Source organism: the organism of the source record quoted next, unplaced genomic scaffold (assembly GCF_019419815.1).
Source record: "Pyrus x bretschneideri cultivar Hongxiangsu unplaced genomic scaffold, Pyrus_bretschneideri_v1 Contig8, whole genome shotgun sequence".
NCBI classification, from domain to species: Eukaryota; Viridiplantae; Streptophyta; class Magnoliopsida; order Rosales; family Rosaceae; genus Pyrus; species Pyrus x bretschneideri.
Genome location: NW_025999820.1, coordinates 10,547,978 through 10,563,879, shown reverse-complemented (window position 1 = coordinate 10,563,879; position 15,902 = coordinate 10,547,978). Strand labels below are relative to the sequence as shown.

The 15,902-nt window shown below is 37.0% G+C and overlaps 3 protein-coding genes across 3 annotated transcripts; 1 reads left to right on the top strand and 2 right to left on the bottom strand.

The window, feature by feature from the left end:
• Positions 1-3,491: 3,491 nt before the first annotated feature.
• Positions 3,492-5,575, top strand: LOC103951930 (12-oxophytodienoate reductase 3). The gene is made up of 5 exons (XM_009363421.2): positions 3,492-3,839; positions 4,026-4,166; positions 4,289-4,419; positions 4,516-4,698; positions 4,785-5,575. The coding sequence occupies exons 1-5, from the start codon at positions 3,760-3,762 to the stop codon at positions 5,444-5,446; spliced, it is 1,197 nt and encodes a 398-aa protein (XP_009361696.1). The 5' UTR covers positions 3,492-3,759; the 3' UTR covers positions 5,447-5,575.
• On the bottom strand, positions 5,460-6,981 carry LOC103951962 (probable glucan endo-1,3-beta-glucosidase BG5). Its single transcript, XM_009363459.3, has one exon. The coding sequence runs from the start codon at positions 6,979-6,981 to the stop codon at positions 5,950-5,952; it is 1,032 nt and encodes a 343-aa protein (XP_009361734.2). The 3' UTR covers positions 5,460-5,949.
• A 1,497-nt stretch (positions 6,982-8,478) lies between these two features.
• LOC103929737 (probable glucan endo-1,3-beta-glucosidase BG4) lies at positions 8,479-9,501 on the bottom strand. Its single transcript, XM_018643110.2, has one exon. It carries the CDS (start codon positions 9,490-9,492, stop codon positions 8,479-8,481), a length of 1,014 nt encoding a protein of 337 aa, XP_018498626.2. The 5' UTR covers positions 9,493-9,501.
• Between the last annotated feature and the right edge of the window lie 6,401 nt (positions 9,502-15,902).

Genomic DNA, 15,902 nt, shown 5'->3' with positions numbered 1-15,902 from the left:
CAATCATCTTAATCATTCCGTGAAAACTATCTATTAAATAAGAAGCAAAATGATAAAAATACCATCAATTTAATAAACAAATGAGCCCAAATATTTGATAAAAATTAAGGAAAATTTGTCATTTTGTCCTTATTTGACGAAGGTTTTTCACTGAATGACCAAAATAATTTATGGTGGACAAACTGAGAAACGAGTTCTGTTGATTTTAAATTTCATGGATTCAAGTAAAGATTTATGCTAATCTCAGGAACTATTTTAACTAAAAAGCCTAATAATTAGTATTTAACTTGTTTTAGAGACGGGTTGGCGAGGGGAGTGATAGAAATCTCATTACCTAATGTCTGTATTTTATTTTATTTTCATAATTTTTTTTATAGCTACATGACAAATACAAGAAAACAAAATGTGAAGCCACATTAATCAAGTCAACAAACTAACCTAAGATCTAACGGAGGTAACATAAAAGGACCACTAATCCACATTCAACCAAATTCAAGGACTAAATTTAATGGAATTATAGTTCAAGGATTAAAGCTATCATTTAGTTAAAATTTAAGAACTATTGCTCTATTTTTCTCTTATTTATTTAAACGTTTCACTTATGAGTCGAGAGAAAAACTACTTGTTGTTTACAATCTTACATGTGAATTTATTTTTATACAACTATGTTTTTATCAAAATTATTATTCACGAGTTTTGAACTTATCCCTCACCAGTGTTTAAAATATATGTATGTAAATTTATAGAAATATCGACGGATATATCAAATATCTATATGGGGTTGCTTTTGATGGAAATGATAGAAATTTTAAAATGAGACTTTAAGGATTGTCAAACATTAGTTTGAACAAAATATAAAAGTTTATCCAATATTTAACAGATATGTCATAAATATCGACGGTATATGTCAATTTAAGCATAGACTTAACAAAATTTCCGATATGAGATGAAGTTTAGACTTCACCCTCCATTTCCTTATCTTTCTCTAATTTTTTGAATATTTCTATGAAAATATCGACTGTACCGAAAAAATCCTCTGACTTACAAGTAGATAGTATAACAATACTATATTATGGTATTGAGTGGCAAGTGAGTTCAATTGTTTAATTTAGTAAAGTGATTAATTTTTTATTTTGACAAAAAAGTTCAACAAAATTTATCGCTTGATTAAAAAAAAAAAATTATTGTATCACATTGACCCACCTTCCTCTATTTATTTATTTTTTCTTTCTACTTTTCCCTAATTATTTAATACTTTCCCATTTTAAAAATATTATCTTTTTTTCTTTACTAGCGGCGTTGCTTTCTCTGTCTGGTACACACGGCACGGATCTCGCATTTCCTCGGTAGACATTTTTGGGGGTTGGTGAGGTGTAAAGGCTTATACCGTTTGCAGGGATGTGGAGGACACGTGGCGCGATGGGTTTTCTTATTTCTTCTTAATATTTTTAAATTTATTTTTCTAACTTATAAAAATATAAATTGAGCATGGATGTGTAGGCATGATTAGGGTGACAAAATTGTCCCCTTGCTACTCATGTTGTATGGGATGGGGACCACATGCCACGTCAGTTATAAGCTTGGGTCGAAGTTCAAACTGGATGATCAACATGACTACATCATTGCTAGCGTGACACTGTGGGGTGGGGAATTATGAATTTTACCTGTTCTAAGCTTTTAAACATCATATAAGTGTACCTACCAAACCCTAGCAAAGAAGTGGAGAAAACAAAAGGTGTGCAAAAAAAGCAAATTATTAGGATTTGTGCATTTGAGGAATATAGATGAGTGATGTTAGTTTTACGACATGTTAAGAGTTCGATTTCTTCATAATACGATAAAGTACTTTGATTTTGAAAATGTGGTTTAATGAATTAGGATCTATGATATGTCAAACATCTTGTTTTTGTGCAATGCGGCCAAATAATGACATATAGAATTGATGGGTAACGTCGGTATGTGTGTTAAAGAGTAGATTAATAAGAATAGGTTAGCTGAAAGGTGGGAAAACTCTTATAGCATCTTCAAATAAGATGTCAAATCTTAAGTGAAATGACATGCAATCAAATTTGAAGGAAATAAGAAACTCCAACCTTTATATCAATTCTACATAGATTGGCATAAAAACTTTTGGCATAAGATTGTTTTGAGTATACGAGACAAACTCAAACCACCATGATTAAGGCTCATAAAAATGAAATTATAGCTCTTAGTAGTAAGGTATGGTTGAGTATGAAAATGATATTTCTTCATTAGCCAAAAATCCATAGATTTGGCCTTTCTTTTCATTTTCCCTTTCACAAATGGTAAATGCGTAATCATGGACATTTTCAATAATATCTTCCTATCATGTTTTTGTGCAAGTCTTGGATCCCCATCTTAATTGACATTGATTTCCAATTGAATTTGTACAGATCTTCAATTCAATATGTACAATAATTTTTTTGATACATAATGTATGTGTATAGATCGATGAAGAGTTGTGGGTGTATTTTTATGTCTTTTCATTGCCATTGGTGCGACAAATCAAACCAAACGAGTCTCAAACCTTTTGCCAATGCAACAATTGGAAGTATCTAGTTGATGAGAAAATTTTTAGTGTGTTAGAAAAATGGTCTAATAGATTAAGTGTTATAACACACGTGGTTGATTTTTTTTCCTTTCAAGTCTCCAGCCTCTTGTGTTATAATAGTTGACAACTTGATGTATCAAGACGTGTTTCTGACACACTGAAAAATCTCTCCTAATGAATGTACGAAATGGATAAAATACCAATGTTGTATTACTCTTGTACTATGACAAGGATATTTTATTGAGTATTGATGAAGAAAGTCATTGCTTACACGCCTATCGTTCTAAAGACTTGGACCGCAATGCATCAATTAAATCTCAAATGTTTAATACCTTATCTTCCATCCCATAACTAACAACACTTAACATGTAAAGATGAAGTAAATAGAGTAGAGCATGGTTTGGTTTTAGGATTGGAAAAGATGAATATCATTCCTTTATTGTTGTTAGTGACTAGTGTACTATGCCTGTTTTTTGGATGAGCAACTTATATAATATGAGTTAATTGTCAACGTGATATTTTGTGTCAGTGATACAATGCATTTAAAGAAACTTTCATACATAGTTATATTATTAGCATAAAATGTCATAATAATGATGTACATGTACTATGTAACTCCTTATTCGTGTCATGAGTATAGGGTCATCAATTATTTATAGATCAAAATTGACGCAAATCGACAAATTGGGCCTAAGTCAATCACATTACAAACCCAAATCAAAATCCAGCCCATTTCCGACCACAACATCGTCAACACAAACAGGTAACAGAGTCCAGTCAACTCGACGGTCAAACACGTCTCAAGTAACATTCCAAGTTCGGAATCAAACCGGAAATGAGAAATTTTTCATTAGAATATTACCTATCACACTGAAAAATTTCTTTGAAAATACATTAATTCCCACGTGAATTTCATTGCCATTTGCAAACGCCCAATGATTCTCTCCGTCGTGGGTCCCGCCAACGACGACGGTCCACCACCACCATTAAAACCCACTAACAAGGGGCAGCATCAGCAACCAAAAAGTCCACCATCGTCATCCCAACGGCAGCGCTTCAGGAGCGCGCGTCTATAGCCGTCGGATCACAGGCAGCCCCTGCTTTAAAGCTCCCTCCTTTTCTTCTACTTTGTATTGACTTCATTGCTCGTCCTTAGATTTCAACCCCACGATCTGAGATCGGCAGAAATGGCGGAGGCTTCGTCGCAGGAAGGGCACACCACTCTCTTTTCTCCGTACAAGATGGGGAAGTTCAATCTCTCTCACAGGTCAGTCCTTCCCCTTTTGATGATACAGTGCTTCGCCGATGCATCAAGTTTGGTGCTCCCTTCTTAGGACAGTTCGCAGTTGGTCAAATTTGGCGGGTTCCGATTTCTTCCGAAATTCGGGAGCGGATATTTGTCATTTGGTTCTTTAGTTTGGGGGTGTTTTGACGGATTGGTCCTTTTTGGCAGGGTGGTGCTGGCGCCGATGACGAGGTGCCGGGCGTTGAACGGAGTGCCGCAGCCGGCACTGGCCGAGTACTACGCTCAAAGGTCAACCGCCGGCGGCTTTCTAATCAGTGAAGGCACTATCATCTCCGACACTGGAGCCGGGTAATTTTGTAGTTTCCGATTGTTTCTCGTTGGTTTTTTAGTAATTATAGGGTGGCATTGGTAAGTGGGCCCCACGTTGTGCATCTGAGTTCAGTGATACTGAATTGTTAATGTGGAAGCAGATTTCCGCATGTTCCTGGGATTTACAACGACGAACAAGTGGAGGCATGGAAGAAGGTGGTGGACGCGGTTCATGCCAAAGGCGCCATTATTTTCTGTCAACTCTGGCACGTTGGCCGTTCATCTCATGAAGGTAAACTTCACATTTAATCAATTGTTGCAATAGAGTTTGGTTTAATGTTTCGAGCAGTGAACTGATTATTTTTACTTTTAATTTGAATTGATTTAGTTTATCAACCTGCTGGGGGAGCACCAATATCGTCAACCAACAATCCTGTTTCAAGGAGGTGGAGAATTCTGTTGCCGGATGGCTCTTATGGCTTTTACCCTAAGCCTCGAGCACTCGAAACCCATGAAATTCCTCAAGTTGTTGAGCAATATCGCCAGGCTGCCTTGAATGCCATTCGTGCGGGTCTGTTTCTATGGCCATTTTTCATTTCTATGTTTCATTTTCATATAGCTCTGAGTCTTATTATGATTCATTTTCATGTTGTTTAGGTTTTGATGGAATTGAGATTCATGGGGCACATGGCTATCTCATTGACCAATTCTTGAAAGACGGGATCAATGATCGAACAGATGAGTATGGTGGATCGCTTGAAAACCGGTGCAAATTCTTGATTCAGATTGTTCAAGCAGTGGTTGGAGCAATAGGTGCTGATAGAGTTGGGGTTCGAATGTCACCAGCTATTGATCACATGGATGCTGTTGACTCTAATCCACTTATTCTAGGTCTGGCAGTGATCGAAAGGCTCAATAAGCTCCAACAAAACTGGGGCACAAAACTGACCTATCTTCATGTGACTCAGCCTCGCTACGCAGCCTATGGTCAAGCGGAAGCTGGAAAACCTGGTAGTGATGAAGAGGAAGCTGTGTTTATGAGGACTTTGAGGAAAACTTATCACGGTACATTTCTTGCTAGCGGAGGGTTCACTAGAGAGCTTGGAATGCAAGCTGTGGCTTCCGGGGATGCTGATTTGGTGTCCTACGGTCGCCTTTTTATTTCAAACCCTGATTTGGTTCTGAGATTTAAGCTTAATGCACCCTTGACCAGGTATAACAGGAAGACTTTCTACACACAAGATCCTGTTGTTGGGTACACTGACTACCCTTTTCTGAACAAATCAAACGGGAAAGAGGAACCACTCTCCCGTCTCTGATTTTAATGTTTTGGAAATTGTACTTGTACCATTTGGATGTCGAATTATCTGGTTCAAATATTTTAAGGTTACCATTTGGATATTGAGTGATCTGGTTCAAATAATATAATAAGGTTATGTGGTTGTTTACATGATTTTGAGATGATTTTGCTTTTGTTTATGATTGCTTTTGACAAGGCTAAAAAGTACGAGAGATTGCTCTTTTGACTATTTTTTTCCAAAAATTGAAAAGCGCTTCTAGGTCATGGAAGCACTTTGTGATGTGCTTCTTCAAGAAGCAATTCCAAGTGCTTTAGCATGGATTGCTTTGGCTTTTAATACAAATTTGTACGTGCTCTTTTAGCAGAAGTTGTTCTTACATGATCAATTCTGAACAAGCTAATTGGTTAATGTTTTATAGACTTAAGAGCTTGAAAATACAAGATGAAATGGAGTAGAAAGCTCACAGAAAAACTGGGATATGTGACTTTATTAATGCGTATATACAAGTTTTTGTTGAATCCTTAAAATACAGGATACACAGGTTTCTTGTTGGGATAAAATATTCCGAAGTTTTGCTCCTCTTCGCTAGGTTTCTGATTCTCATTAAACATTGCAAAGACGAAGCCTTCTATGTAAGCACCGGGTCTTTTCGGTGTTCCTACGTTGGAGGTTATATGTCTTACGAAATTTCTAACATACGTCCCGGCAAGTTCTGTATCAGTGAAATCTCCGTTCCCAGCAGATGGCCAACCACTCTCAGACACCACCACGGCTACATCAGGTCCCCCGGATTTCTCTATTGCTGAGAAAAAAGCATCAACTGTGGCATCAAATAGGTTGTAATAGCTCAAGTTCCCATCTTGTAACCCGGGTTTTGTTGCCGTAAATTGAGCGTAGTCTAAGGGAATATCGGAAGCTTTTGCCGCATAGGCAAAGTAAGGATACACGTTGATCATAAGGGGCGACCCTTGATAATTCAAAAAGGGACAAATGGAAGCCATGATACCGGCTGCCTCTCCGCTGAACTGACCGGCTGAAGGTGGATATGAAACTCCCAAGGCAGTCGCTGGCAAAACAGTGGTCACCCTTAGGCTTTGGTAGTGGTATTCGTCGATGGTGTGCTGTAGATACTGCATTACTTGCCAAACAAAGCTGCCTAATTCCCCTGGTATAACCTCGTTTCCAACGGCAATGTAGTTGAATTCAATGTCATCTATGTAGGGCTGTACATTGACAGCAAACCATTGATCCACAGCTTCTTGACTTTCCGACAAACTGGCTAAGTCTTCGTTAGGAATGCCTAGCACTATGGAGATTCCTTGCCCCATCAGCGCTTTAAGTACCTCCGGATTAGGATTGAACAGCCTCATCTTGTTAATATGGTTGTCTTTGAAGAGCTGAACCACATCTTCGTGAGAAGGCAGGTTATCCCCCAACGTCCCATAGTTAACACCGATGTCAAGTGTCATCTTAGCTTCCACAATTTCTATGTTGTGGTTGTACATGGTTGCTAGGAATGATAGAATGAACGCAATCCATTGTGAAACTGCCATCACTTTCTGATCACTGAGTGCCTTATAATATAATACATGCATAAAATGTACATAATAAACTGATGAGAGACGGAACAGAAAGCTAAACTGTGGAGCTAGCTAGCAGTATAAATATATATAAACTCACTTATAGGTTGTATATATACATTTATACATGAATTGGTTGCTTCATTGAAAAGTTTTATCAACGATTTCAAATGGTAGAATCAACAGAATAACAGTTATACCCTCAAAACTAAAAATTTTACTCTACTATTACACTACGGCTAGTTGATCGTATCTTTCGAAGGAAAAAAAAGGTATGAATAAAGAATTGCATGCTGATACATCCTACCTCAAGGAACACTAAGCAGATTAGCGGCGCGCTGTGGTTTCTTCCGGAAGGATTGGATCAACTGAAGGCTGATGATGAAAATGGAGTCTGTGGAAAGTGACCATTCCTCTCTTTATGTATATATATATATGTGTTTAACTGTTCTGCAACAAGTACAGATTCAACTAATTGGAGATAAGAGCACAATTTTCGGGGAAAAATGGTGAATTAGGAAGTCCGCAAATTAGCTAAGATGCTACAACAAACGGATAACAGAAATCCACAAATTTTCACGAAACCTTAGTATTTGTTTTGGTTTCTTTGATTCGTTGAATCCCCATCACCACTCGTCATGCTCGTCACAGATTTTCATTTATTTTACTTTTGTTTCCTTGTTTGGTTAATTGCTTACTTCTTTAGTTTTACCCATTTAATTGTATTATTTGACTTTCAAAGTCACCTTTCTTAGTATGATTGCGGAAACAAGTGACTAAGCGAGTCCATTTTGCTCACACATGTGTGGCCTTATCCCCTTCTAAATTAAATTATGTCGTGTGTCTAAAAACTAATTTTGGGAAGTTATTCCTGATAAAAGGAGAGATTATTGAATTAATTTTGCGGATAATTACTTAAGTAATTGAGCTCGTTTGGATGTACTTTTAAAATAATTGAAAGTGCTTTTGATGAAAATGCTTTTAGAACCAATCCTTAATAAAAATGAAAGTAAATTATGAAAAAGCACTTGAAGTGCTTTACGCAAGAAGCACCAGCTATATGCTTTTGGAACCCAAAAACATTATTTTTTATAAAAGCGTTTTCAGTTATTTTAAAAGCATATCCAAACAAGCCCTGATTTATAGTGTAATAATATATCTTTTTCTTTGATTGTTTAAAAAATAAGGAAAAAACATTCATTTTCGAACATCCACATCCAGTGATGTTCTCCATGAAACCATGTTATTATGGCTCGAATCCATGTTGAAATTTACATTTTTTTGCATTCCAATTTCCATCCAATTCTTCGTATGTGTTCAAATTTCGAAATTTAATAAACCGATATGGTGTTGCAATTTAATAAAATACAGGATGAAATTAAGTCGAAAACTAAAAGAAAACTTAGATGTGTAACTTTATTGATGAATACATGAAAGATTAATTACATATCAAATTGATATGTTGAATCATTAAAATACAGTGTAAACAGGTTTCATGGTAGGATAAAACAGTCCGAAATTTTGCTCCACACCAGCTGGTTTCTGATTCTCATTGAACAGGGCAAAGATAAAGCCTTCGATGTAATGACCAGGTCGTTTTGGTGTCCCTTTCAGGGAGGTTACGCGTTTCATGAAATTCCGGTTATATGTACCAGCAAGCTCCGGACTAGTGAAAATTCCGTTCCCGGCAGAAGGCCAGCCACTCTCCGATACCCCCACCTCGACACCAGCTCCCCCGACTCTCTCCATTGCTGAGATAAAAGCATCAACGGTGGCATCAAACAGGCTGTAATAGCTCAAGTTCCCGTCGTGTACGGGTGTTGATGAATTAAATAGAGCATATTGTAAGGGAGCTTTGGTAGGGTTTGATGCATAGGCAAAGTAAGGATACACATTAATCATAAGTGGCGATCCTCGAAAAAGTAAAAACCCACAAATGGAAGTCATGACACCGCTCGACTGTCCGTTGAATTCACCCTTTGAAGGTGGAAATGAAGTTTTTAAGGCAGTCCCTGGTATAACAGTGGAGATTTTAATACCACGGTAGCTCCTTTCGTCGAGGATGTTTTGTAGATACTGCATTACTTGCCAAACGTAGTTTCCTAAGGGACCGGGAATAACCTCGTTGCCAACGGTGATGAAGTAGATGTTAACGTCATTTAGGTAGGGCTCTATATTGTTATCAAACCAGTTGTTCACAGCACCTTGGCTTTCTGCCAAAGCTTTTAAGTTTTCATTAGGAACGCCTACCATGACATCAATGTTTTGCCCCCTCAGTGCCCAGAGTACATCTGGATCAGGATTGAACAGCCTTACCTTGCCAATACCATACGCCTTGAAGAGGTTAACCACTTCTCTAGGTTTAGGTAGGTCATCCCCTAACAATCCATAGTTAACACCAATGTCAACCGAATAACCATCCACAACACCTTGAATCGCTGCTAGAAACGACAGAATGAGCGCAATCCATTGCAAAACTGCCATCGCCTTCTGATAACCGATCGAGTGCCTGTTATATATGTAAACCTTCATAAGTGTACATAATAAACTAATGAGAGATGGGACAGAAAGCAAAAACTGTGGAGCTAGCATCCTGTCCAAAAAGACCGAAATGGTATAATACGAAACTATATATAGCTTAAACGGAGGACAACCTTCTATATATATACAAACTCTCTTAGAAAGCATATACGTATAATATACATACATATACATCCATATATAAATTTGTTGCACTCTTTATGTGATTACTTTCATTGTAATCAAAATATTGATCCTCTCAAATTTCTTGCACTCCTTCCATACAAATTTTTAGATTATGCACAGGAATTTCTTCAGGAAACAGCTCTATCAAGAATATCCATCAAATGGTAAAATCAACAAAATAACAACCCTCAAGTACAGATCGTATCCTACGAAAAAAAAAAAAAAATATATATATATATATATATATATATGAAATAAGGAATAGCAGGTTGATGCTACCTCAAGATACACTGATCAGATTAGCGGCGCGCAGTGGTTTTTCTACAGGAAGGATTGGATTGCCTGATCCAGATGATGAAAGCCTAGTCTGTCTACCTTATCTAATTTGAGTCTCCGGTAGGTGTCCATTCCTTTGTATATATATATATATATACACTATCAATTAGTGCTCTACAAGTACAGATTCAACTGATTCGAGATAAGACGGTGATTTTTTGGAAAAAGATGGTAAATAGGAATTGGACAAATTAGCTAAGAATATAATTTTTTTTTTTTTTTGGTTTGAGTTGGTGATGAGGATACATGCTATTGACTGCTTTAACAATTTAGGCTTAATGAAAATTTGAGAGATTTTAATGGATTTATAAATCTCTGGATTTTTATGGAGTTTAATTGATTTGTAGGGATTCCATATAAAATTTTGATTCAATTCCCTTGAAATCTCATAGGGAGAGGTGAGATTTGTGGATGCTTAAAATACACTACGAAATCTCTCAAATTTTTTAAAATCAATTTCTAATTGAATACACTTTGTCACATCCCGGGCCGGGGTCCACCACATCCTGGGTCCGCTCCACCACCGTAGCACGATATTGTCCGCTTTGTGCCCCGCATCCCGGGTCCGCTCCACCACCGTAGCACGATATTGTCCGCTTTGTGCCCCGACTACGCCCTCACGATTTTGTTTCTGACCGCTTTGTGCCCTGACCACGCCCTCACGGTTTTGTTTCTGAGAACTCAGACGAGAACTTCCTAGTGGATCACCCATCATGGAAGTGCTCTCGTGCACTACTCGCTTAACTTCGGAGTTCTCATGGAACCCAAAGTCAGTGAGCTCTTAAAAGGCCTTGTGCTAGGTAGAGATGAGAATATATATAAGGATCACTCCCCTGGGTGGTGGGATCTTACAATCCACCCCCCTTAGGGGCCTGACGTCCTCGTCGGCACACCACGGCCAAGGTTAGGCTTTGATACCAAATTGTCACATCTCGGGCCCGGAGGTTAGGCTTTGATACCAAATTGTCACATTTCGGGCCGAGGTCCACCACATCCTGGGCCCACTCGACTACCACAACACGATATTGTCCATTTTGGGCCTCAACCACACCCTTGCGGCTTTGTTTCTGAGAACTCACATGAGAACTTCCCAGTGGGCCACCCATCATGAGAGTGCTCTTGCGCTCTACTCACTTAACTTCGGAGTTCCCATGGAACCCGAAGCCAGTGAACTCCCAAAAAACCTCGTGCTAGGTAGAGATGAGAATATACATATAAGGATAACTCCCCTGGGTGATGTGGGATCTTACACACTTGGAATGTTATAAACTTCTCTAAAATCCTAATTGAATACACCAGGTTTTCTAAGGATTTTAATAAACTATCTTAAAATTAATTGAATACACCTTGAATTTCATAGAATCACTTAAAATCCCGATTGAATACCCCTTAGATTCATTAAAAGAATTAAAATCCCTTAAAATCTCAATTGAATACACCCCTTAATTAACATTTTACTCTTTATAGCAAGTTTTCGTCATTTTATACTTTTTATTGACATTTTGACCAATATTTATCGACATTTCTCTGTTCGATGGGGAATTCTACTAAGGCTGTATATTGATTTGAAACATTTCAAATTTGCACTAGGTTCGCAGATGGCGGTTTACAGCCGTGAAGAAAAGCAATCCTATCCTGATAACTAAAATTTAACCCATTAACGATATCCGTTGTCAAAAAGAAAAAAGTTGTGAGTTTCTGCATTTTTCATTTCTATGTTTCATTTTCGTATAGTTCTGAGTCTTAATTTGATACATTTTCATGCTGTCACCGGCGATTGCTCGCTTGGATGCTGTTGACTCTGATCCACTTATTCTAGGTCTGACAGTGATCGAAAGGCTCAATAAGCTTCAACAAAACTGGGGCTCAAAACTGACCTATCTTCACGTGGCTCAAAACTGGTACATTTGTTGCTGGGTTCACTAGAGAGCATGGAATACAAGCTCTGGCTTCCCGGATGCTGATTCGGTGTCCTACGTATTGAGGAAATGAATTCTTTCTAAGAAATAGATTAACGATCTTCAGTTTGAATTTTTTCTAAAAAAGAGACTGATATTATATCTCTCTGATCTTTTTGTTTCTGTGGATGTAAAAAAATCACGTATATGTTGAAAGACAATAGAACAAAGTTTGTGATCTCTAACTCAATGAATGAGCGAGTCTACTGATCATTGATATTTATAACAGTACAAAGCTAATAGTAATCCGTGGAGGACAAAACTAATGTACAAGTGATAACATAATTACAATTCAAAGTAGATTAGAAATTGGACTCCTGATAGGACTATATCCAGTCGTGGAAGAAGATAGTAGTGGTTTATCATATGTGATAATCAAAGGCATTATGTTTGAAAGTGTTAAAAAAGATCTAGGAAATAGTAGACCCCAGAGTCTTAAATTATTTTTTTTGGAAATTACTAAAAAATAGTAGCCAATTATATATGAAGTGTGCTTATCGATAAGCACATGTTCCATGAGTGAGCTGAAAATTTACAAAGGTTATTACCAGTAAGAACGCTTGTAAACTTTCAGATCTACTAATGAACGTGTTCTTACCTGTAAGAACAAGTATAAATTTTCAGCTCTATTAATGAACGTGTTCTTACCGGTAAGAACACGTTCATATATGACTAGCATCCTGTTTTGTATTAATTTCTAAAAAATTAATTTTAAGCCCCAGGATCTACTTTTTCCTAAATCTTTTAAAAAAAATAAAAAATTATTCCGAAATAATAAGCAAAGTGCTAGAAAAATGCATGTCATAACAACCCTCACGAATTGTCAGCAGAATGAGGGGATGACATGTCTTGACAAGCCATGACTTGTCTTGACATACTAACCCTCCCATTTTGGCACGCCATAACAAGACTTGTGAATTGTCGTGTGTTCAACTTTTGAATCAAACTCAACCGGTTGGCCTATTGAACCTAGACCATGGGATCTCCAATAAGCTAGGTTAGGTTTCCACCTAGTTCGATTCATTGAATTGGCTTGAGACCCATTCCTCTCAATGTAAATAATATTTGCTCTCTTGGTAGGCCTTTTGTCGATATTTTCCTTTGACTTTACATAATCAATGAATATTATTTCATTGAAGAGCAACTTCTTGGGAGTATTATTCCGACGCCTGAGGTGTCGCAACTTTCCATTGTATACATGACTTTTGGCCCTTGATTGTGCGGCCATACTGTCACATTGTATACATATAGCAGTTACAGGCTTTGGCCACACTGGAATATCCTCCAGAAAATGTTTGAGCCACTCGGCTTCTTCGCCAGCCAAGTCTAAAGCTATAAACTCGGACTTCATAGTGGAACGAGCTATACATTTCTGTTTAAAGGATTTCCAAGATATTGATGCACCTCCCAAGGTAAAAACATATCCACTTGTCGACTTGGATTCGGTAGTATCAGAAATCCAACTGGCATCACTTAAGCCTTCTACAACAGGTGGATACTTTGTGTAGTGTAATCCGTAGTTAAGTGTATTTTTCAAATACCTTAACACTCTTACTAAAGCATCCTAATGCTCTTATGCCGGATTACTTGTATATCTACTAAGCCCACTTACTGCATAAGCTAAGTCGGGCCTAGTTGAATTCATCAAGTACATTAGACTTCCAATTACTTGAGAATATTCAAGTTGAGATATGGCATTACCTTTATTTTTCTCCAACTTGCATCCAACATCAAAAGGAGTTGCAGCAGGTTTGCAGTCAAATTGACCAATCTTTCGTAATATTTTTTCTGCATAATGGGATTGTGTAAAGACATACCCCTCACTATTTCTCTTAATTTGAATTCCTAAAATGACATCAGCTTGTCCTAAGTCTTTCATGTCAAAATTTGAATTCAACATTTTCTTTGTTTTGTTTATTACTTCTTTATTGCTTCCCATTATGAGCATATCATCCACATACAAGCAGACAATAACACAAGTTTTATCATTACTCTTAATGTAGACACATTTATCAGATTCATTTATTTTGAACCCATGTGTCAACAAAGTATGATCAAATTTCTCATGCCATTGTTTTGGTGCTTGTTTAAGTCCATATAATGACTTAACTAATTTGCACACTTTGCTTTCTTGTCCTTTAAGCACGAACCCTTCAGGTTGTTCCATGTATATTTCTTCATCTAGTTCTCCATGTAAAAATGTTGTTTTTACATCCATTTAATGTATATCGAAGTTGCATACAGCCGCAATCGCTATTAACGTCATAATTGATGTTATGCGAGAAACTGGAGAATAGGTATCCAAATAATCCAACCCTTCCTTTTGGCGATAACCTTTGGCTACTAAACATGCCTTGAACTTATCAATGGTTCCATCCGCCTTAAGTTTCTTCTTGAAAATCCATTTATGACCAATTAGTTTATTACCGGGAGGTAAATCAACCAATTCCCATGTGTTATTTTCCATAATGGATTCCATTTCATTTTAATTGCTTCCTTCCATAAAGGAGTCTCGGAAGAAGACATTGCTTCTTTAAAAGTTCTAGGTTCATTATGAAATCTGGTCCAAAGTTTTTAGAAACTTTGATTCTTTTTCCTCTTCTTGGTTCCACATCATTTTCTTGGACACCAGAAGAAGAGGCTTCAGCGAGAATATGATCATGAACCCTCTTTGTATTAGAACCAGATTCCTTTTCTTTGGAAGAAAATATATCCTCAAAGAATTCTGCATCCGTTGATTCTAACATAGTGTTAACATTTATGTCAGAAATCGAAGATTTTACAAGGAACCTATAAGCAACACTATTATTTGCATAGCCAATGAATACGCAATCAATAGTTTTAATTTTGTTCCTTTTGGTAACGGAACTTGCACCTTTGATAAGCAACCCCACACTTTGAGGGTTATATATATAGGTTTATGTCCTTTCCATAGTTCATAAGGTGACTCGTCAATCTTCTTTAGAGGAACCTTATTCAATATGGTATTTACAGTAAGTAAAGCTTCACCCCACAAATTGTGTGGAAGCCCTGAACTATTTAACATGGAATTAATCATATCTTTGAATGTGCTATTTTTTCTTTCAGCAACACCATTTTGTTGTGGTGTGTATGGAGCCGTTGTTTGATGTATAATTCCATGTTGTGCCAAAAATCTGAGAAAGCAGTAGAATCATACTCTCCTCCTCTATCGGATCTAAGTGCTTTGATTTTTCTCTCAAGTAGATTTTCAACTTTGGTTTTATATGTCTTAAACATATTCAAAGCTTTGTCCTTGCTATGAATCAAATAAACATAGCAATACTTACTGCAATCATCAATAAAAGTGACATAATAATTCTTTCCTCCACGAGTTGGTGTGGATTTAAAGTCACAAAGATCACTATGAATTAATCCAATTAATTCATTTGATCTTTCCAGAATTGACTCTCTCGTTTGCCTAGCAAATTTTGATTCAGTACATGTTTCACACTTATGATTAAAATCAATTTCGAATTTAGGTCATAATTCTAATTTAACCATTCTTTGCATGGAACGAAAATTAACATGTCCTAATCTAGCATACCAAATATTAGAAGACTCAACAATATAAGTAAAAGCATTTATTTTATTAGCATCATCAATGACAATTACATTGAGTTTCACGAGGCCATCAGCCACATAACTGTTGGAAATGTGCCCTAAAACCAATCATATGATGATACTTTACGGACATTTCAAACTAATGTAGTTTAAATGTAAAGGGCAAAGATTATTGTTTGAGCCGTCTCATATAAATGTTATATGCTTAAACGATAAGTCCAAGGAATATGTGATTGGAAGAATGCGATCTAAAGAAGTTAGATTCATGAGACCATTCTTTCGTTGACACATTCTAAACGTTCCTGATCATAG